Here is a 24,347-nt window from a genome sequence, read left to right as displayed (position 1 = left end):
CTTCTTCAAGGAATTTATCAGTTCTTTCGGTGTCAAAGTATTAACTTTTGTACATCATATTCCTCTTCATCAGATGAGAATAATACAATAGCTGATTCGTTATCACTATATATTTCATCATCTTGTTCGTCTTGGTTATTTTCGTCGCCATGGCTAAACTTTTACTTTTACTATGCTGTTTAAAAGACAATTTTATTTCAACTTCCTTATATTTTCAATATTCAATTTTTCAGTTTCTCATTTTTTTAACATAGGTAATTACATATTTGCGTTAATATATGAATAATAAATAATATAAAACAATTACTTTGTTTTCATATTCGAAATGCAGTTCTACTTTTATTATATTTTAACTTTATTTTCACACTGACATCATTTCATTTTGATAAAAAATTCAATTGCGTACCAATCGACTGAAATAAATTGAACTGAACAACGTTCAATTGAGAGTCATAAAAAAATATTCGTTCGTACAAAAACATTTTTAATATGTTTGTATTCACTTCCACTGACGCATCTTTTATATAGAAAATTGTTTAATTACGAATTTGCTTTGTACAAAAAACATTGTATTCGTTAATTTAGTTTCAATACAATAATACAAAATATCTTAAGGAAAATTTGACCCAACCGAAACTCAGAAATAACAATTTTCTTCAAAATGTTTATTGGAACACATCTCCTGCAGACCTGTATCAAATAACAAAGCTGGTAGAGAGACTAATCTTAAAGGTAATTAATTTCTCCACAAAGCATTGCTGTTTTTTTTTATTAATAAAATCCCTTTGAAGATATTTTGGATTTAATTAATTTATTCTGTCCCATTGTTTTCATCTCATTCCTAATTTATTAACTCCTATGATTGTCAATGTATATCTGATGACTTTGTAAACCAATTCACTTTCCCTTTCCATTCGACAATTCTCAAACAGTCCATCTTTAATGAATTTATTCTTTACCTGTTCGGTTTAAAAATAGTTATTTATGTAACAAGTGTGTAAATAAAAGCAGAATAATATGAGTTTTACTACATAACCAAATTTCCGGTGTTTGCTGTATAGTTTTTTTTTAATTTTCTGATTTGATTTGTATACGATGTTCAAATTCAAATATTTCGTTTTCTCTATAAGAACGATATTGCGTTTTTAAGTCTTGTAATATTCTAGTTTCATTATTATCTAAAGTGGGCTTAGATTCGTCTCGAAAACCATAATAGTTAACCATATGACGTTATCTTTTATAGGTTACTGTTGGGGACCTTGTCGATTATTTCCTAGCGAAGCATATAATCTCTACTATATAGGCAACCACCATTCCAAATTTAATTACAGCATTCATTTGAAACTAGAAAAGAAATAGTTGTCATATATCTGAAAATTGGACATACTAAAGCTATTTTGATAAGTTCATATGTCCATTATCTCGTTATAAAACAAATATCGGTTTCTTCCGTTATTCCATTTATTTGTTTGGCACAAAATCATTTTTATTATTTGATACAAAACCCCTTTTTTCAAATCGTTAAACAATATCTCCATAGAGTATTTATGTTATTAACTGGTTGCTATGAAAAATTTTGTATGAGACCTAAATATTTAATATATTGTGACCCACGTAACAACTAAGAGAAAACAGAAGAAGAAAGTATGTGAATTAAAGCACCAATGTCAAGTTCATCAAAATAATGCTCAATATAAAGGTTAAGCGATTATAGTGTAAACAAAGTTGATTTATAGTAACATAACATAGTAAAAAACAATATTAATATGTCTCAAGACGTTGTTAAAATGAAACAAGGTATGTCTTATTCATGCAAAGAAAAAAAAATCATTCTAAATGTATTTAAATATTTTCGTAAAATTCACCCTGACAAAGGAGTTACAGAAATAGTAAGATATACTTCGAGTGCCACAGGTTGTAGTGAAAAAAGCATTTTTCGATTTCGAAAGGAAGAAACTAGCCCAGAAGGATTCAAAGAGCCATCAAAAACAAAAATTAGAAAAAATATTAATATTAACAGTAGATTTTTAAAATATGATGAGTCTGTAAGGGAACGCATAAAATGTATTATTAATGATTTAAGAAGTAAAAATATTACACCAACACTTAGTATAATTCTCAAAAATGTCAATACCAACGATACGTTACCAAGTTTTTCTTTAATGACCCTAAGGAGGTTATTATTTGATATGGGATTTAGGTACGAGAAGGAAAAAACTACCAATAAACCAGTATTAGTAGAAATTAGTGACACTAAAATTAAAAAAAATGAAGATATCAAACAGAATGTGTCAGAAACTCCTCCTACTAATAGTAATTTGCCAAAAGATACTGCTGTTAATAATGAGAATAACCAACCATTAAATCAACATAGACCAGAAGTAGTTCCTCATAATCAAACTTATGTACAAAATCAAAACCAGTTATATTTAGGATATCATGAAAATTCAGTAGTTGAGGGAATTCCTCTAGGTTTTCAGCACACAATGATGTTAGGTCATAGAATGTCACATTCCATACATACAATGCCACATAATGTGGGATTTATGCATCACTGAATATCTGTAACGACAATAATAAACTGGTAAGTTTAATTTCTTTTATTATTTATGCTCATATTATAATTTTAAGTAGTAATACAGAACCTGTGCCACACTAATATGGCCCCTGGATGAAAAACAACTATTGTGAAGGATACTTAATCTATATTTAAAACTTGTGATTGTGATTGAAAAACTTTTGGGGCTCTGATTGTAAAAAGATCAATGTGCCTCTGCATTCAAACTGAATGTCATCATGAGAGGTCGATAATAATAAAAACAAAAGTTAAATGTAGATTTTTATTATGTATTTGTCAAATTTAGTATTAAATGTATTTGATAGAAAAATTTATTTTCCTTATATTTAAATCTTAAAAATTATTATCACTTTACATTTTCGAAATGCTGTTTGTTATAACTATATTTGTTTTATCAATTAATACAGTAAGTACTATCTTCTCAGTCACATTGGAATGATTAAGTTGTACAACGAATCTTCTTAAGTCAAAATTGGCTTTCATTTTCCAAATTCGAATCGAAATCATTTGTTTTTGATCTTTTGATAATGTCCGAATTTTCATACATGTGTTCACCATCAGTCGAATCTAAAACGTTATTATAATCCTGAGTATATTATTTACATTAACACATTGAGATCAGAAAACATTTCCTCGTAGCACAGAGCAGGCTTAAGGACAAAACTATTTGGGACTTTTTATTTATAAGTCACTGTTGTTGGTTGGTGGAAAATGTGTTTAAAATTCATATTAGAACAGTAGTTTATGGCGGGTTATAAATATTACTATTGGAGTCATTGAAAAGACCTATAGTTGCATTAAAAGATGCTTTATATAATTTATTGACAAGGATTTTAATAATTTGCTCTTACCTGGTGTCTGTGGTCTATCTATGTGGTCTGCTACTAGCCGATGTATATAAATATATTGTTCCTATAAATACATAGTCTCTAATATTGAAACATACCGAAGAATTAGTACATTGATAAAAAAAATCTACTAAAACACTAAAAAGTAAACAATAAAGCTAAAACTTGAGTTCTAGTTAGTCTTATAGTTATTAGTAAACTATCTGTTAATTCATATAATTTTTCAAAATTGATGTCAATTTTTTATAAAATTATAACCTAACATCAACAACTGTGATAATTCTATGAATTTATAGTTATTAGCGTCGAAAATTGATGGAAAAAAATACAATATTGGTAGTCAAATTTTTATAGAAGTTTTGTAAGAACTCCTCATAGAAAGTACAAAAAATTTTGAGTACTTTCTTTAGAGAATCGCTCAATTATTTTCTTAAATAAAAAACTTGATTTTAGACCTAAAGCAAACCATTTAGGAAACACAGTTTGTAACAGAACAATCAAAGTATAAATACATAATCAAACTTTTAATATTTAAATAAATATTCAAATTTGTTCTGGATTAGGGAACAAATCGGTGATTATATTGAAGTAATATTTAATTTGGAAACGTGACGATTTATAAGATTTTGAGGAAACCTAACATTGAAAACATGATGCTGCCATTTAAACTCTATTTGGATCAGCTACCTTCGCTCGACCCTCTTCGGACCTTCTGCGTACCTACAACAGTGATAAAAAACAGGTACACAGAAGGTCTCAAAGGAATAGAACATTTTATTCGCATATTCCTTAGATTGGTAACTTACTTCAGTTTGTACCATTTTGACCCTTTGTTTTCTGAGGTTCAGGACAGTATTGTAAATATCTATTTCTTTTCCAGAGTTCACAGTCTGTAGTAATATGTCTGCAGCTATAAGGGTACCAGTTCGACCAACACCAGCGCTATTAAATAAACGTTTATTTATATATTTTTTAATACAAAGGATTCCAGTATTTTCTATAAATTTGTAACAAAATAAAATATAGAATACTTTTTGTATATTGAGTTAAAACGTTCCGCGTGATCATGGAAATTGTTCTTTACACTAAAATTGGTTTAAAAAGACTTTTTGATTTATCTTTAACGATTTTTCAATACTTGTACTCATTTATAAACCAAAAGTAGAGACATCGTGTAATTTTTATCAAAATAAACTGTCCTTGTATCTATAGCAGAAAATCTTAATGGAAAACCGAATAATCAGAATTGGAGACATACTGCACCTTAGAAAGATGTTAAAAATAGTAACAATGATTACTACTGTATATTATGATGATGCCCAACGACCAATAAGTCGCAAAGAGACAGTTGCACCCCCAAAATCAGAATTAAAGACACAGTACATATGACTAAGATGTTAAAAATAATAATAATTACTATTACTGTATATTAAGATGATGCTTGACTACCAATACGTTGAAAAGAGACAGTTGCTCTCTAAAAACATGAAATAAGTCGTGAAAATCGTGCTAAAAACCTTAAAATAGTTGTGAAAACATTTAGTATTACTGCCCTTAATCGTCCAATCGAACCAAGAAGTCACAAAAAATAACCTTTCACCAAGATAATCCACAGAGTCCCTAATAGATAATCAAAATCATTGAATTGAACTTCCAATTACTTTCACATCCACCATATTTGCCAGATCTGTGTCCCAGCGACTACTGGTTGTTTCCAAGCACCAAAACATGCTTCAAGCAAAGAAATATCAGTCAAATAAGGAAGTCATCTTCGAAACTGAAGTATACTTTGAAGCAAAAGACTAATCGATTTATAAAAAGTGTTGGACTGATTGTAACACTCTTGAAGGAAATTATTTGGATGAATAAAACGAAATTTGGATAAAAAACAGGGACTTATTGATCAATGTGTTATTGGGAAGTTGAATCTTCATATAGTGCTAAATCTGGTAAAACAAAACTTTGATGAAATTGAGGTTTCCACAATTACTTTTGAAAATATTTTCTCGCGATTAAAAGCCTGCACAACACCAAGGAGCTATAAAAATTATTAGACACAAATAAAGGTTTTGATTTTTTTTTTCAAAATATATCACCTGCAGTGTACAATCACCATCCCACCTTCTAACCTCACACGTTCCCTCAACTGATGACAAAATTGAAGCATGTTATCGGTTCCTGTGGGCACTTTGAAATCGGGCCAATCTAAAAATTGCATGTGAGTTATCGTCACTTGCAAACAATCCTGGAATTGAGAAAAATTTAGGTTTTCAATTAAATTATATCCATAAGGAATACTCGCCTTCCTCACTAACAAATTCCTCACTACATACGCTCCGAAATGCAATTCCGTGGCACATCTTATCTCAATATTATCACCAACAAACATATTTTCATGGTTTTGTGGAAAATATTTGTGACACTTTTGCTGGAAATGTAATGTTTTGACATATATTTGTTTTATTAGTTGATATAAATATTATACCTTATTGTTTTCTACGAAATTCGATACCATAACTATAATTGAAACATTTTCTTGTATCACCATTCTCCAAAAATCTCTGTGAGTGCTAACTAGAGGCCCTTGAGTCGCTAAGTACTCTACTTTACCGGAAAATCCCTAATACAATAATTACCTTACTATTCAATAAAAACAAAGTAGTAATTAGTTTTTATAGGATTCTTATAAATAGAAAACAAAAAAATTCAAATTATTCATCAAAAAATTTCCCCAGAATCACAGTTTCAGTTTTTTATTAGATTAGGAATGTTTAAATTACGATTTAGTGATATTTCGACAGCCCTGATATGGGATTCTTTTCCTTTGCAGAGCTTGGGTTGGGATGGATTCAACGGGGTTGTTTCCTGTATGTATGCAAAGTTTTACAAGTGCCTTATAAGTGGTGTCCTTCTATTAACTTCCAGCTAATGAGCACAGTTTTCTAAGAATTATTCTCGACCAGGGGATAATATAACCAGCTTCCGTCCTCCCTACCATAAAATAGAGATAATAAGGGATGGTATTTGCGCTAATTGTACCTAAGTGTGCATACTGTGAATTCTTAATTAGTGCTAAGTCTTAAAGTGTGTTAGCTTTTCGAAGAAACAATTATTTTGGTTTTGCTAAAGTTTTAATTGATAAATTTTTGACTGTAAAATGTCTCGAACACCATTCAAGACATAATCCCGATGTTGACAATCTCGCCGACGAAGAGGACGTGGATAATGGAAAAGAGTTCCTCAACATTATGGTCCTCGTCCGCTAGGAAATAAGTGGGAAGAAAATTTGGAAAATATGAAAACGAAACCTGCTACCTCATCTCCACGATGAAGACTTAGGTGTACCAATGGTACGCAACGCTATGTGCTTCATTTTCAAGACAATGCAAAAGCTGTCTTTCAGCAACTTGATCCTTTCCTGTTTCCATTTGTAAATTTTGACAGCTACCGTTCAAGACCTGACTCGCTGGTGACCATAAAAACTATAGCCATCGTTTACGTTGAACAGAAAAGAAGATTTGAATGTTATTAACTTACATTGATGTAGGAAGCGTTTATGTAATCAGATCCAATTTCATCGTCTTCATCAATTAACAGTTTAACTCTAGTGGCATCAACTGTAAATTAAAAAAATTATTGGTATCAAAAAGTATAACCTGGACAAACGGCTGAACAAGTTACTTCCTGTAGACCAATCAGTTTACTTCCAATACTGGCTGAACTATTAGAGAGGCTAGTAAAAACCAAAATAATACAAATTCTTCCAGTTATCCGAAACATCAATTTGGATATAACGAATAAAATTAAGCAAGATCTGGAAGATAAAAAATACTATTCCGAGATATGTAAGTCAGGCTTTTGATAAAGTCTGGCAATTGAGAATATCTTCTAACTTCAAGATCCATATTTTATGGTTAAGAACCAAAACAACTATTCAACCATTCATGTAATGAACGAAGGTGTGCCCCAAGGTAGCGTTTTGGGTCCACTACTATGTCTTCTATATAGAGCCGATTTATCTACATCACAGAACACACCTAGTGCAAAATATGCCGATGGCACTGCTTTATTAACTTCACACCAAGATCCTAAAACTGCATCACACAATCTTCAAGCAAATCTCGATAGGCTGCAGCAATGGTTGAAAATATGGCGAATTCAAGTTGACTAGAGTAAATCCATCCACGTGACCTTCACAAACAAACTAGAAAACTTTCCCTTCGTTATAATAAACGAACATGAAATTCCACATGGATATGAGACTTTTTTGGATTAAACACCTCTTGACTAAAAGAAAACACTTAAGACTTAAGTTTTACCCCAATCAATTAAATATAGTTCATATGGATTCGAAGTTTTTAGTCAAGAAATGTCCTTTACGTTCTTTACATTCTAAAATTCAGCGAAGGCGGCAGTCTGTGATGTACGATTGAAATTTCTGGAATTCGTTTGTGGTTTGTGTTTTATTATAGCAGGCGATTTATTTCCATTGTTTCTTTTGAATAATTTCTAGGAAGGTCTATTTATTTATTTATTTATTTTTGTGATTTTATGTTCTAGAAGTCTGGAGAATTCTATTTGAAGTATATAAATAAATATAAATAGTCGTAGTGAACAGAACGAATCACCAAAGTTATCGTAGAAGTTAAATAAATTATTTAAGTGATAGTTACAAATGAATTATTATAAGTTAAGTGTAGTGTATAGTGTGTAAATAAAGTAAAAACGTAAGAGACAGTGTTTATTAATTCACCTCAGAAATAGAATTGATAAATCAGATAAATTGATTAGGAAACTACAGATTTCTACCCCACAAGTAATTTTTCTGTATCCACCTACGATTTACCTATTGCTCCACTTGGTAAATAGAAAAAATATGGTGTTGAACCATCTACATCTCATAGAATAAAAATATGATAGAAAAAATGTTGTTATACAGGTTGTCCTGTAAATGCAAATCATCAGGTAGTTCCCTATTACCGTATTATAGGAACCATCACTCAAAATATGTGTAAAACAAGTTTTAATATTAGATATATAGTAAAGGGGGCCATATTGAGCGCCTGTAAATGGTATGCAAAAAATATTTAATATTGAAGTAACCTCATATCACTATGATCATTCATTTTGAAAAAATAAACCTATCGATTCAGATGATTCTTTTTAAAAAATAAAAAAAATCAATAACTATCATTTTAGGGGCAACTATTTTTCAGTTAATGAATTGAAATTAGTCACATCATTCAAAGTATTGAACCGCCTGGTTCTTCGAGCCTTCTACAGATTCCTTTACGGCTCGAAGGACCAGATTATACTTACATGGCGATATGTTAGTGTATCTATTCTTTCTCTTATTTTCTGGTAAAGAAGCGAATTTCGAAGTGTGCATTTCTTCAATTTCATCTGCGGTGGTGGTTAATAGAGCAAATTGTTGTTTTAAAATATCGGGTTTGTGTTCGCAGTTCTTGAAATATTGTATGAACTTTTTTATCGGAATTGCAGTAGTGCTGGTTAATTTCGAATTTGTCTTTTTACGATAAATAGCAGGAAATTTTCTAAAACAAATAATTTCTACAATTACAAAGTGTCTATACAGCAAGTTATTTGGTCGTCCTGTATAAATAAATTGGTCATCATTGATTCAAATTTTATTAATATAAAGTTTACGTTAATATAAATTTAGTTTGAAGGTACATAGGGATGGTTTAAATTATTATAAACTAATATTTACTTGTAAATTCCTTTTTTCCATATATAAAAGCCGGCAACCCCCAAACTGGAGAGTACTAAAAGAGACATTATCACTCCTACAATCGTTGATACTTGACTTAATTTATCTAAAAGATAATTAAAACATAATTTTTATAATGAAGGAATCTTCAATTAAAACAAATAACCCCTATACATACATTTATATAAAGCTTTATGCAAAGAAAATAAAGAGACATATAAAACTGTTGGAAACAAAATCAAAAAAGAAATTTAAAAAGCGAACAAGAAAACATGGAGAATAAATTACAGATAAAAGAAACTTTTGGAACAAAATCAAGGTAATAAAAGGAAGAAAAAGAAAGGAACTAATAAGAATAGAAGATAAAATTGAAGTAAACACGGAAGATATATTGGAGACAGAAACATGACAAGAGATGAAGAAGGAGAAGTGGAAGAGGAAAAAGAAAAATGGAAAAAGAGTGTGGAGATGACAACATAGATGTATGGCTAGCTAGATTTGGTGGGGTTCATCCAGGGGGCGCGTCTGAGGTACCTGGGACACGTGGAGAGGATGTCTTCTGATCCATACCTACTCGCACAGTGCCATGTATGGAGTTCCTGAAGGACGGTGACTGAGAGAAGGTTAGCTCCTTCGCTGGTTGGATGACGTTGAGGCTGAGGGTTCGACGTTGGAGGAGATTAATAGTTGATTGTTGCAAGGATCGCAACGCCAGTTAGAGATGAAGGAGAATGCACTAAATTTCAAAACCAAAAAGTATAAAACCTGCAAGCCTCACTAAGGAAAAATCGAAACAACCCGCATTCACCCAATGGTCTATCAGGGTAGAAAGGATCTTATCATATGACAACGACCGGATTATCTGAATCAGTTTCCGAATAACCGTGAACGTGATCCCGTGATCAGATCATGATCGGGTTTTCGAAAAATCCTACGACAAGCCGCAATCGATAAAATTATCTTCACATGTGAAAAAAAGTTCTTTCGATGATAAATTTTCTTGTAAATAATCTTTTCAGAAATTTGTACAAAGAATAAAAAAGTGTATTTGATTTTAATCATAATTACCTGTTTTAAAAGCTATAGATTCACTGTCCCTATAAAAACTATTAGTAAATATCCTAATTACTAAATAATACTGCGTATTATCTTTCAAAGGCGGGTTTTTCGCCGTTCCTTGTCCAATAATAAAATCTATCTCAGTTGAATCTAAAATTGAAAATATTTCTGATACTATGCCATAAGAAAAATTAGATTTCCTTTTTATACCTTGTCATGATTATTTAAATCAGTTTCAACTAACAAAATAAAATACCTACTTTCAAAAGGATCCCATCCATTTTCGGTTATTTGTTGTGAGGAGGTATTGACAGAGGGCCATGCAGTTCCATCCCATCTATTTATTACATTACCAAAAATATTTTCCTCGCTCAAAATCAACGCCATATACTTTATATTTCCTTGGGACATATTCAAATAATTTTCTTTCAAAGTAATCGACACTTCATGTGGGCTGACATTTTTAACGCTAATATTTCGGAAATCCTCTCCAAAACTAGGAACTAAAAGTTAATACCACAGTTGATGATAAATTGTGGAAACTTTTTTCAGATTTTTAATTTTTTTAAACCTCGACGGGATTACTCGCAGATTTCTGTCACATCACAGACTCAAAAGAGGAGCTTATTCAGCGCGTTTTCTCAGATATAGCGCAACAGTTTAATAACCATAATTGGCTGGATGAACGAGCAAAAAATAAAGATTTCGAGGATCTCAATGCCACCATTTAAAATATTCTTCCGGGATAGATGGTTTCCTTCAAATCGGTCGACTCCGTTATTAACCAGGAAGTCGTAGTTAACTATCACACGGAGGTTTTAAATTCACTGGAATTGCCTGGATTACCACCTCACAGTTTACAGTTAAAAGTAGGATCATGCTGCGTAACATTAATCAACTGTGCAGCAACAATCATACCATTCGATTTTAAACGTTTAAAATTACCGGTACGTCTGGCATTTGCGATGACCATAAATAAATCGCAAGGCCAGTCGTTGGAACTTGGAGTGTCCCTGTTTCGAGCATGGATAATTAAAGTTCGCATGTTAACACGTCAGAAAACCCTCATATATGTTTATTTAGCCACCACAAAACAATTAAATATCCAAAAACCTTAAATTCCCTGAAAAATGTACTTCAAATTGTTTTTTGAAGAATGTATTAATTTTTTATGACTCCACGTTCAAATGACAATAAATTGACTATATTCTAATTTATATTTAACTATATTAAAATCATTGTTTTATTAAAATTTACTCACCACCAGCTGGAGACAAAAAATGTTCAAGTTGTATTGAATTTTCGAAAATTTCGTTGCGGGTATGTATCTTGCATGCATATAGATGCTCGGGTCGTAAACCAAAATGAAAATAAGTGTCGATTTCCGTTGTATCTAAAATATTATGGTCATCGTACCCTTCTCGATGACCAACACATTCCAGACTATAAGAAACATCATTTCCGTAAGTATTACACGGTGGTGAGAATGTAATGGTTGCTGTGGCTTTATAATCATCATTTAACTCGTTTTCGAACGACGCGCTGCTTACTTCGCGGACATTTTCCGGAACTAAAATAAATGAAAATTTACACTGAATTAAAAAATTTATCCAACGGGCTCGTTTATAATGAGAAATTTAGATCGTCAGTGAGAATTGCAAGCAATTTTTCAGTTTCTTGTTTCTTAGACGTTTTCATATGATTTTGTTGCTAAATTGTCTTGATTTCAGGTCTCTTCTGAATTATAATTCGATTCTGAAGCAACAATTGACCTTTCCACCTAATAAGTCCAAATAGGTCAGTACCATTCCATATATATTGAAGAGAGAGAACGACATATACCTAAATGAAATTGTACTATAAGTTAATCACTCTCTATCTCCCTCTACTTGCTTCTGATACCTTTGCCGATCCCACCACTCAAAATGTCTACGTCATGGAGTTAACCCAACCAATCAGAATAGAGTTGAGAGAGAGAGGGGGATGTTTATTCTCTATATATCTATATACCTCGCTCTCTCTTTAATATTAACTCATGATACGATTCCAGTCAAACGTAAATTATTAAAAATTCTGGTTGCTTACTTACCTGACTGTATAGTGGAGATATTTGCTGCAGTATAACTTCCGTTTCCTTGGATAGTACTGGCTTTGAGTTGTACTTGATAGGCAGTATAAGGCTGAACGTCCGTTACTGTGTATTCAAATATATTTCCTTCAACACGATCATCTATTTCGTCATCTATGATTTGACAACCTGTTGGTATGTCGTAAAGTGGATTCATATAGATTATATTTAGATAAAAGTATGCTATAGGACCAACTTTTTCTTTAGGCGATTGCCAGCTTATTGTGAAATTATTGCTAGAAGAATCGTTTGTAATGATTTCTGGAACACCTGGAACTGATTAAATAAAAGGGTGTTTCTCAATCATTTTATTTGCCGCAGGTATATTATAAAGAGAGTTTAGACCTTATTTTATTGATTGCCAGTTATTAGCGATGATTCAGGTAAAGTCTCAATGTTTATTGTCAAGAAAATGTATTAGTTTTCGATTTAAACTAGCTTCTAATTTAGGTGATTGCCAACCAAGTTTTTCATACCAGCTTTTGATTTTTGTTGAATGCCTATAATCTAGTAGCTTCTGTCAATAATCATTTGAATAAATTTAGAACGTACTTGGTATAGACAAATAGCTTTCCATTTTCAAAGATTGACAGCTTATAATCAAGTAGTTGCTATAAATAGTCGTTTAAACAGCATTTCAATGTCAATGGTATAGTGGGAGCTTTTTATTATTACTGATTGCCAGCTTATAATCAATTAGTTGCTGTAAATATTCATTTCAGTAATATTTTAAAGTCAATGGTATCGTGGGAGCTTTTTATTTTCACTGATTGCCAGCTTATAATGAATTAGTTGCTGTAAATATTCATTTCAGTAATATTTTAAAGTCAATTGTATAAAGGAGCTTTTTATTATTACTGATTGCCAGCTTATAATCAATTAGTTGTAAATATTCATTTCAGTAATATTTTAAAGTCAATGGTATAGTGCGAGCTTTTTATTTTCACTGATTGCCAGCTTATAATGAATTAGTTGCTGTAAATATTCATTTCAGTAATATTTTAAAGTCAATGGTATAGTGGGAGCTTTTTATTTTCACTGATTGCCAGCTTATAATCAATTAGTTGTTGTAAATATTCATTTCAGTAATATTTTGAGGTCAATGGTATAGTGGAAGCTTTTTATTTTCACTGATTGCCAGCTTATAATCAATTAGTTGCTGTAAATATTCATTTCAGTAATATTTTAAAGTCAATGGTATAGTGGGAGCTTTTTATTATTACTGATTGCCAGCTTATAATCAATTAGTTGCTGTAAATATTCATTTCAGTAATATTTTAAAGTCAATGGTATCGTGGGAGCTTTTTATTTTCACTGATTGCCAGCTTATAATGAATTAGTTGCTGTAAATATTCATTTCAGTAATATTTTAAAGTCAATGGTATAGTGGGAGCTTTTTATTTTCACTGATTGCCAGCTTATAATCAATTAGTTGTTGTAAATATTCATTTCAGTAATATTTTAAAGTCAATTGTATAAAGGAGCTTTTTATTATTACTGATTGCCAGCTTATAATGAATTAGTTGCTGTAAATATTCATTTCAGTAATATTTTAAAGTCAATTGTATAAAGGAGCTTTTTATTTTCACTGATTGCCAGCTTATAATGAATTAGTTGCTGTAAATATTCATTTCAGTAATATTTTAAAGTCAATGGTATAGTGGGAGCTTTTTATTTTCACTGATTGCCAGCTTATAATCAATTAGTTGTTGTAAATATTCATTTCAGTAATATTTTGAGGTCAATGGTATAGTGGAAGCTTTTTATTTTCACTGATTGCCAGCTTATAATCAATTAGTTGCTGTAAATATTCATTTCAGTAATATTTTAAAGTCAATGGTATAGTGGGAGCTTTTTATTATTACTGATTGCCAGCTTATAATCAATTAGTTGCTGTAAATATTCATTTCAGTAATATTTTAAAGTCAATGGTATCGTGGGAGCTTTTTATTTTCACTGATTGCCAGCTTATAATGAATTAGTTGCTGTAAATATTCATTTCAGTAATATTTTAAAGTCAATGGTATAGTGGGAGCTTTTTATTTTCACTGATTGCCAGCTTATAATCAATTAGTTGTAAATATTCATTTCAGTAATATTTTAAAGTCAATGGTATAGTGCGAGCTTTTTATTTTCACTGATTGCCAGCTTATAATGAATTAGTTGCTGTAAATATTCATTTCAGTAATATTTTAAAGTCAATGGTATAGTGGGAGCTTTTTATTTTCACTGATTGCCAGCTTATAATCAATTAGTTGTTGTAAATATTCATTTCAGTAATATTTTAAAGTCAATTATATAAAGGAGCTTTTCATTATTACTGATTGCCAGCTTATAATCAATTAGTTGTAAATATTCATTTCAGTAATATTTTAAAGTCAATGGTATAGTGCGAGCTTTTTATTTTCACTGATTGCCAGCTTATAATGAATTAGTTGCTGTAAATATTCATTTCAGTAATATTTTAAAGTCAATGGTATAGTGGGAGCTTTTTATTTTCACTGATTGCCAGCTTATAATCAATTAGTTGCTGTAAATATTCATTTCAGTAATATTTTAAAGTCAATGGTATCGTGGGAGCTTTTTATTTTCACTGATTGCCAGCTTATAATGAATTAGTTGCTGTAAATATTCATTTCAGTAATATTTTAAAGTCAATGGTATAGTGGGAGCTTTTTATTTTCACTGATTGCCAGCTTATAATGAATTAGTTGCTGTAAATATTCATTTCAGTAATATTTTAAAGTCAATGGTATAGTGGGAGCTTTTTATTTTCACTGATTGCCAGCTTATAATCAATTAGTTGTTGTAAATATTCATTTCAGTAATATTTTAAAGTCAATTGTATAAAGGAGCTTTTTATTATTACTGATTGCCAGCTTATAATGAATTAGTTGCTGTAAATATTCATTTCAGTAATATTTTAAAGTCAATTGTATAAAGGAGCTTTTTATTTTCACTGATTGCCAGCTTATAATGAATTAGTTGCTGTAAATATTCATTTCAGTAATATTTTAAAGTCAATGGTATAGTGGGAGCTTTTTATTTTCACTGATTGCCAGCTTATAATCAATTAGTTGTTGTAAATATTCATTTCAGTAATATTTTGAGGTCAATGGTATAGTGGAAGCTTTTTATTTTCACTGATTGCCAGCTTATAATCAATTAGTTGCTGTAAATATTCATTTCAGTAATATTTTAAAGTCAATGGTATAGTGGGAGCTTTTTATTATTACTGATTGCCAGCTTATAATCAATTAGTTGCTGTAAATATTCATTTCAGTAATATTTTAAAGTCAATGGTATCGTGGGAGCTTTTTATTTTCACTGATTGCCAGCTTATAATGAATTAGTTGCTGTAAATATTCATTTCAGTAATATTTTAAAGTCAATGGTATAGTGGGAGCTTTTTATTTTCACTGATTGCCAGCTTATAATCAATTAGTTGTAAATATTCATTTCAGTAATATTTTAAAGTCAATGGTATAGTGCGAGCTTTTTATTTTCACTGATTGCCAGCTTATAATGAATTAGTTGCTGTAAATATTCATTTCAGTAATATTTTAAAGTCAATGGTATAGTGGGAGCTTTTTATTTTCACTGATTGCCAGCTTATAATCAATTAGTTGTTGTAAATATTCATTTCAGTAATATTTTAAAGTCAATTATATAAAGGAGCTTTTCATTATTACTGATTGCCAGCTTATAATCAATTAGTTGTAAATATTCATTTCAGTAATATTTTAAAGTCAATGGTATAGTGCGAGCTTTTTATTTTCACTGATTGCCAGCTTATAATGAATTAGTTGCTGTAAATATTCATTTCAGTAATATTTTAAAGTCAATGGTATAGTGGGAGCTTTTTATTTTCACTGATTGCCAGCTTATAATCAATTAGTTGCTGTAAATATTCATTTCAGTAATATTTTAAAGTCAATGGTATCGTGGGAGCTTTTTATTTTCACTGATTGCCAGCTTATAATGAATTAGTTGCTGTAAATATTCATTTCAGTAATATTTTAAAGTCAATGGTATAGTGGGAGCTTTTTATTTCCACTGATTGCCAGCTTATAATTAATCAGTTGCTGTAAATATTCATGTCAGTAATATTTTAAAGTCAATACTATAGTGGGAGCTTTTTATTTTCACTGATTACCAGCTTATAATCAATTAGTTGTTGTAATATTCATTTCAGTAATATTTTAAAGTCAATGGTATAGTGGGAGCTTTTTATTTTCACTGATTGCCAGCTTATAATCAATTAGTTGTTGTAAATATTCATTTCAGTAATATTTTAAAGTCAATTATATAAAGGAGCTTTTCATTATTACTGATTGCCAGCTTATAATCAATTAGTTGTAAATATTCATTTCAGTAATATTTTAAAGTCAATGGTATAGTGCGAGCTTTTTATTTTCACTGATTGCCAGCTTATAATCAATTAGTTGCTGTAAATATTCATTTCAGTAATATTTTAAAGTCAATGGTATCGTGGGAGCTTTTTATTTTCACTGATTGCCAGCTTATAATGAATTAGTTGCTGTAAATATTCATTTCAGTAATATTTTAAAGTCAATGGTATAGTGGGAGCTTTTTATTTTCACTGATTGCCAGCTTATAATCAATTAGTTGCTGTAAATATTCATTTCAGTAATATTTTAAAGTCAATGGTATAGTGGGAGCTTTTTATTTCCACTGATTGCCAGCTTATAATTAATCAGTTGCTGTAAATATTCATGTCAGTAATATTTTAAAGTCAATACTATAGTGGGAGCTTTTTATTTTCACTGATTACCAGCTTATAATCAATTAGTTGTTGTAAATATTCATTTCAGTAATATTTTAAGGTCAATGGTATAGTGGGAGCTTTTTATTTTCACTGATTGTCAGCTTATTATTAAGTAACTTCTGTAACTAGTTATTTGAACAATGTTTGAAGGTAATTGGTATAGTGCACGAGCTTCTTAGTTTACCTGATTGCCAATTTATAATCAAGTAACTGTTATAAATATAAGTACTTATTATAATGGGGCTACTTTTTATATTTACAGATTGCCAGTTTATTATAAAGTAAATTGAAATTTTAATAAAATTAGAGTTACTTGGTACAGTGATCCAACTTCATATTTTTATTGTCAGCTTATTGTTAAGTAGTTGTGAAGTGTCTGTTTTTAGTGATTTAAACAATATATGAAGGTACTTACTCTAGTGGGTCACATTTTTATTTTTACTGATTGCCAATTTATTTTTTAGGTTAGTTACTAATAATAATGATTTCGATTTATAAAAACAGAAAACCAAAATCGGTATTGCAAAAATCAAATGATGATGATCAGATGAATTGAATATTCGATATTCTTTCAAATTAAAAGTTTTATTATGCATGTTACGAAAATATTTATAATTAATTCCATATACCTACTACCAACTATTGTAGTAATATTGTTGGACGCTTCCATTCCAGTTTTTCCACTAACAAGTACAGCTGTAACATCAAATGTGTAATAATGAGAAGGCTGTAGATTTAACATGACATATTCTTCGGTTGAATTAATTTTCTGTATTTCCGGTTCAACATCGGATGAATCTTCAGTATACCTCTCGGATATATTTATTACGTATCTTTCTAATACGCCATTCATTTTACACGGGGCATCCCACGTTAATGTTCCCTTAATATTATTCATGTTTTTGTCGTTTACAGTTGTCATAATTTGAAGATTTTGAGGCGCCTCCGGTTCTACAAATATTAAAAGTAATAAATAAATAATAAACCCAGTGTCAACGACATTCAATTCATAACCTATTTTTCCTAATTTAAAACAACTGAAATTTGTGTAAACTTTATGGGTTTATTAGAATATTTTGCAATATTTGATACAGCAGAATCTCGTTAAGTAATTTAAGTTATAAAGGTTTTTACTTACTAATGGTTTAAGTTCAAGAGTTTTTATTTGTTTATATTTTTACCTACGATTACAGCTTTGTCTATGTGCTGTACAGTTATCTATGTATAGAGGAAATTTGCATTTTTTGATAATCATTTGTTTGTCTCTTTGAATGATCATTTTCTAAAAAGTAAAAGCTTCTGATACACACGTACAAACTAGTTACTGTACTTAGACTTTAGTCTATTGTTGAAGCCATTTTGCACAAAATAACTCATTGATAGATGATTGAAGTTACAAAGGCCGTCGTCGTTACAACTTTGAGTTACTGAGGAGCGAAGCCCAAATTATTCGTTTGAGTAATAGAGGCTTCGTATTTTAAATAAAAGAAGTTTTGAACTCTAAAGGTGAGGCAACACATTATTTTACGGATTCATACTATCAAGGTTTTACTGTAACAAATCTATCTTATAAACGACGTTGCTAAACTTCGAGGTGCAATCATTCTCTGGTTTATACCCGACTTGAAGGACCAGACAAATGTAAATGTGCTTGTGTAGAAATAGTATTAGACTTAATGGAAGTTATTATCATTGAATAACTAAATTAGTACCTCCTGATTTGGTGGTGATAGAAATAATTGCGGATGGACCGTCTCCAGCGGTTGTTGCAGCATTCAACGATATTTTGTAATCATATTGTGGCCAAGCTTCTGTGAAATTATAACTTAATTCGGTTCCATTTAATTCAATATATTTTTTGTCAGGATTTGGACAACTACCATTCTTTCTATTATAATTTGGACCCTTAGGGGTTATATTGATTTTGTATAGCGCAATTTTAGCTATTCTACCATCGGTGAAATTTTCTGGTGCCGTCCATTTCAGTGTAAAAAAAGTTGAGGCTACAATCGGGTCGTCGAATGTCGGAGCAGTAGGTACTGAAAATAATTTAAAGACAATGTTAAAATAAATAAAAACACACTTTTTGTTGATAAAAATCTTATTATTGTTACGAAGGCTTCTACTAACAAAGACCGTGAAGCCCGTTCTGTCCTGCTATATTAATAGAATCTTAAATTTGGCGGAAGCGACGATTTTCTATGTATTGTTTTTATAAGTTATTTACATGTTTCAAATATTTTCATAAAAACAAGCAGCTAGCATCGGTTTCCACATGACGGATAAAATTCTATAAGCTCGTAAAAAGGAAAATTTTCTGTTTAGTAACGCATTTAATTAGTTCAAGTAGTTACATGCATTATGTCGTTGTAGTTGACAAAATAATAAAGACACAAATGCAGTTCGTAATCGTGTTTTAGAACCTGAAGATGGTTCTGCTCGATTTACCAAAATCCTTTTTGGTACTTTAAACTAATCAAGGCGGTATCTTCAAAAAATCGACTCAATCTTCAAATTTATAACGCTTTTTGTAATGACAATGCAAAGATGATTTTGGAATATTACAAGTTGGGTGGCTGGTAACAAGCGGTAGACTCGAAGGCAATGAAATTGCCGATTAACTGGCTGAGCATAGAGTCCATCAACATATAACAGGACTCGAACCTGTGGAAATTACTTACTGGCGGATTGAACTTAAACTTTAAACTATGTTAAAGTAAAAAAAAAGCATAGTCTCTGTCATATGGCTGCAGACAGCTGGATAACCTCCATAGATAACATGAACTCCATATAATGGGCGGCGAAAATACTTCATTTAAGAAGAAGGGAGGTTCTCCAAGTCTACCGATGTGGACTATTAAAACCAGAAGGAAACTTACTGTCAATCTCTTATCAACACAATGAGGAAAGTTCTTGGAATTGACCTAGTGGAAGAACCTTGATTATATAGCTGTTCGGAGTATTCTTCAATTATTTTTATGGACTAGGACGTGAGATTGTCAGGAGATTGCTTAGGCAATTATGATCCAGAGAACTTATTATTATTCGATTTCCTTGATATGTTAAATTGATACCGAATGTTTCTTGTTGGATTAGATTAGATCTAAATAACTTTTTAATAGATAAAGACGACGAAAATCGCAATTTATAACTTTTTGGATAAAGTTTATAAAGAGGTACATCCTGGTGTATAAAAAACTGAAGTTGAACTCAAATTATAGCAAATAATGTCTACTTCATAAAAGTGTTTAGTGATTTTTTAGGTAGCCTATATATTTTTTTACTATTTAATAATTACATTTAGCTTTTGAAACCTCAAACTTGGTCGTACATTACGTAAGTTTTTTTCAATATCTTATAATGAACTTTAACGAATTTTTACAACGAAAAACTGACGATTACCATTTATAAAATACTTTTAGATTCACTTACCGCCTTCATTTGTAGAAAAATCATAATTTGCTGATTCACCATTTCCATTTATTCCTACAGCACACAACTGAACGTGATAAATTTCATTGGGAGTAAGTTCTGGTAAGTTATACGTGTATCTGTCTTCTAATTGTGTTATTTCAATAGAATCGTTAAATTCAAAATTGTTGTTAGTTAACAATAAATAAAATCCAGTGATATTTCCGTTAGAATCGCAAGGCATACTCCAATGAATAATATACGAAACAATTGATTCTTCATCTTTAATATCCTGTACTTCTATGTCGGTAGGAGCCCCGGGAACTAGAAAGCAAAATATATTGAGTAGACGTTCCACGTCTACATATAGTTATTGATATTTATCGAAAAACGCACCTTTACTGGGAGTGGATAAAATCTCAGCTGCTATGACCGAAATATTCCAGTACTCTGTAGATATTTCTATGTTAAAACTGAAGTCAGCTGGAACAGCAATTAGATCAAAAGACAGTTCCGTAGTTTCATCATTTATATTATCAGGAAGACTACACTCCTTCGGAATGTAATGGTTCGATATCCAAGAAAATATTTTTATTTTGTAAACTAGCGTAACGTTTTCAAACGGCGGGTTCCATGTGATTTGACTTCCATTTAAGGTGATGGGTGATATCTCTGAAATATTATTGTGCAACAAGTGAGGTAAGAAAATTTTTCTTACGAATGTGGTACAAACATGTTTCTCACATGTCCACTGGACTTTTTAAGACTTTGAACCACATTCCAATTAAATTTGATCAGAAGATAAAGATTTGGTATATGAAAATCATATTCCACACAAGTTTGGTCACAAGTAAAATACAGAAAATTAGAATTAACAGTTACATAAAGGGTGGACCAACCATATTGCACGATTTTAATTTGACTTCATTTGACATTTCTTTGTTTGAGTCAAAACAATTTTTTGGTCAGCCTAATTGAGCAAATATGTCTACAAATTGTTGGTTAAACAAATTGAAGTGAGTTTTGTCAATTTTTTCCAACTGTTAGGAACAAAAATCTAACCTCAAATCCCACCTGACCAAACTTGCATCGTCTCAATGAGGCGATTCTGAGGATCCATGACATTACCTCCAGTTCCTGGTGGTGCTATCAGCGGGGATGAGTCTGTTGATGTACTTGAATCTGTAGAAGCTGTAGCTGTGCAAGTGTAACGCACACCTTGATAAAACTCGTATGAATCATCATTTATATTCATACAATGATTGCTATAATTAAAATTTTCATTTACAACATTAGTTGAACTATCACATGATAAATGTATTTCATTTGGTAAACAATCTGCTTGATTATTCGCATCAATATACCAGCAAATGTTTGATTCGTTGTAAAATAGCGTTGGGGGATTCGGTTCTGAAATTTAAATAGCAAATTTTAGAAATAGCATAGCTCAAGATCACAAAAATGTGGTTATACTGGATTTTTTTTTCTGTTTTGAGAAAAAAATAGATGAAAAATTGATTATTGTAGATTAGAATAGAAGTAGTTTACAGAGTAGAAGGGACTTTCCAGTAAATACTCCCCCAAATTATTGCTAAATACGGGAAAAGATGAAATCGATTTGATTTCAATTGGCAAGTGATTGTGCATTTTTTCGCATTGTAAAATATTGAGCAACAACCTTTCTGAAATTGGAAAAGCACGCTTTCGAATTAGGCAAACGGATTCAAAGATGAATAAGGAATGAAGAATCAGAATTTTTAATCTTTCAAAGAAGTCCCTGCAGTTGAATCCGATCTTCACATTTTTTGAGGAGTTTCGTTGAAAATGTAGTAGCTGGGGGTACAAAGAATAAAGTTAAACTTTGAAAACGGTTTACAAAAATTTGGGAACTTGTGTTTTAGGATGAAGAATGTATATTTCAATCCGAGCGTATTTTTTTCGTTAATATTATTTTGAATATGTGATTCGTTTACCCAACAAAAACGCAAATCGCTAAGCAAATTTTAGAGTAATTTTGTTAGTTTGTGTATCATCTGTGTAATGTTGATTCGGAATTATTAATTAAACAAACTTTCTTCTCTAAGCATGGTCATTGTCTTGTTTTTCAACGACCAGTGTGTTTAGCACCCCCAACGGATCATGTATACCAGAACTTTTTGATAAATCTCTTCATATTTGACGACCATATTTTGCATAAAGTTTTCGAACTGCAGCCGCCAAGCTTTCATTATTTTTGAAATATTATTTAATAATAAAGACAAGTTGTTCTATCCTGTAGCCCTTCATTTTTAATAACCCGCAACTGTCAGCTGTCGATTTGTATTTTTAAGGTTGTCAACACTTTATCGCATAAATGGCGGTAAATTCAAATCTTGCGTTAATTTTGGGACACCATTTTATAACCCTTTTGGGGAGTTGGCTCATTTATTGTTATTTTGTGCGTTTTAAGAGACGCCAGTGTTGAAGAAACTATTTATTAGCCGACTTAATATCATCTTGTATTTACAGTTTCAAGAGGTGGTCAATTTTCTTGATTTATTTTTTTCCTAGAGCAGTATTCCCTGGTATAACCCGTCAATTCCCTCAAATCCTCTATGATTTCTTTCGCTTTCATCCGATCTAACTCTCGATAGTGTTGGGTGGGTCCAAGTGATGTTTACTGCTTGCAGCTTGTCGAGATTACTCAAACCATGGACAGCATGATGGATATAAGGACATCTCAGATGAGGTGGAGCTTCATTCTCAGTTCAAGATTGGATTTTTGATAAGTCACTTTTACCAATCGTTGTCCTGATATTGTCCACTAGGTAATCGATATGGTACTTGGTTTAGGATGACTCTCAAGAATTTGATATTGATGATTCGGGTGTTTTTGAATATATTTTTAAAAACTTAGGCTAAATATCACAAGGGAACAGATTATCATTAATAATAGAAGCAGTTAGAAGCTAAGAAAGTGCATCGATAGTTGTATCTCATGAAATTTTATATTTTATTCGCATATATTTGAAGATCATGATAAAAATATCATTTTCGTTATGATTTTTTGGGTAATTATACTAAAAGGGGACAATTCCACATCATTTTTGGTATACAGATATAAATGCCAACAGTAGTTTGAAAAAGGATTTTTATAGAATAATTTACCACATTTTTTGATCACACCTTGTAGGTTATATAAGTTATTGAAAAGTGTGTAGTAATTGTGTTACCTGGACATGCACTTTCTGTATTAGTCGACTTAGTAGTTGTGTTATTTAACTGGGCATCGGTTTCGTCATTAGCACTAACAGTTGTATTTGAATTTGTACTAAAAACAACTTTTTCGTTTAAAATTAGTATCAAATTCAAAATGAAAACAACGAACACTTTCATATTTCACGAAAACTAATGCACAAAAAACATATTAAATCGTGATTGATAGGAAGGAAGTTTTTATCAAACGCTGGTTTCAATATCACTTTGTATGACACCACGACTGATTGACCACATGTTTTCACAACAAAATCTTTATTAATTCGCTTTATATTAACTTTGGTGCAAATGTATTGATGTTACCTTACGCTGATAATTACGTACATTATCAGCGATTATCTTAAATTTAAACGAGATAAGATATTTTTGGCATTTTATTTGTGCCTCTGGAAATAAACGACGATGAGTTTTTAAAGAAACGCGGTTAACTAATACCAGCTTTGTCGTCCATATAATGATAAAGCATCGTAGCCCCCTTTGAGATTCTCATATGCGGTCTATTTTTAGATTGCAGTTATTTCCACTGTAGATAGCGACATTTTCGGAAG

The 24,347-nt window shown here is 30.9% G+C and overlaps 2 protein-coding genes across 2 annotated transcripts; one reads left to right on the top strand and one right to left on the bottom strand.

The window, feature by feature from the left end:
• The first annotated feature begins 1,646 nt into the window (after nt 1-1,646).
• On the top strand, nt 1,647-4,531 carry LOC130896370 (uncharacterized). Its single transcript, XM_057804400.1, has 2 exons — nt 1,647-2,584; nt 4,307-4,531. Exon 1 carries the CDS (start codon nt 1,767-1,769, stop codon nt 2,556-2,558), a length of 792 nt encoding a protein of 263 aa, XP_057660383.1. The 5' UTR covers nt 1,647-1,766; the 3' UTR covers nt 2,559-2,584; nt 4,307-4,531.
• On the bottom strand, nt 2,827-24,250 carry LOC130896369 (phosphatidylinositol phosphatase PTPRQ-like). Its single transcript, XM_057804399.1, has 19 exons — nt 23,757-24,250; nt 21,673-21,954; nt 20,941-21,216; nt 20,566-20,868; nt 18,846-19,172; nt 17,767-18,084; nt 12,306-12,620; nt 11,478-11,786; nt 10,477-10,719; nt 10,226-10,366; nt 9,158-9,263; nt 8,746-8,981; nt 6,964-7,043; nt 5,912-6,046; nt 5,729-5,854; nt 5,523-5,671; nt 4,233-4,368; nt 3,430-3,490; nt 2,827-3,145 (listed from the first exon to the last, which is right to left on the bottom strand). The coding sequence occupies exons 1-19, from the start codon at nt 23,917-23,919 to the stop codon at nt 3,045-3,047; spliced, it is 3,807 nt and encodes a 1,268-aa protein (XP_057660382.1). The 5' UTR covers nt 23,920-24,250; the 3' UTR covers nt 2,827-3,044.
• Nucleotides 24,251-24,347: the final 97 nt, after the last annotated feature.

Source organism: Diorhabda carinulata, chromosome 7 (genome assembly GCF_026250575.1).
Source record: "Diorhabda carinulata isolate Delta chromosome 7, icDioCari1.1, whole genome shotgun sequence".
Taxonomy (NCBI): Eukaryota; Metazoa; Arthropoda; class Insecta; order Coleoptera; family Chrysomelidae; genus Diorhabda; species Diorhabda carinulata.
Note: the sequence above shows the minus strand (reverse complement) of the source record. Positions and strands in the feature narration are given on the sequence as shown.

Bases quoted from the DNA above. Each gene is read 5' to 3' on its own strand.
- LOC130896370 (XM_057804400.1), top strand. From the start codon at position 1,767: ATGTCTCAAGACGTTGTTAAAATGAAACAAGGTATGTCTTATTCATGC.
- LOC130896369 (XM_057804399.1), bottom strand. From the start codon at position 23,919: ATGAAAGTGTTCGTTGTTTTCATTTTGAATTTGATACTAATTTTAAAC. The intron at 5,855-5,911 runs GTATAATATTTA...TTACATTTCCAG, and splicing joins ATTTCGTAGAAAACAATAAG to CAAAAGTGTCACAAATATTT. The intron at 4,369-5,522 runs GTGATATATTTT...TTTATTTAATAG, and splicing joins ATGGTGATTGTACACTGCAG to CGCTGGTGTTGGTCGAACTG.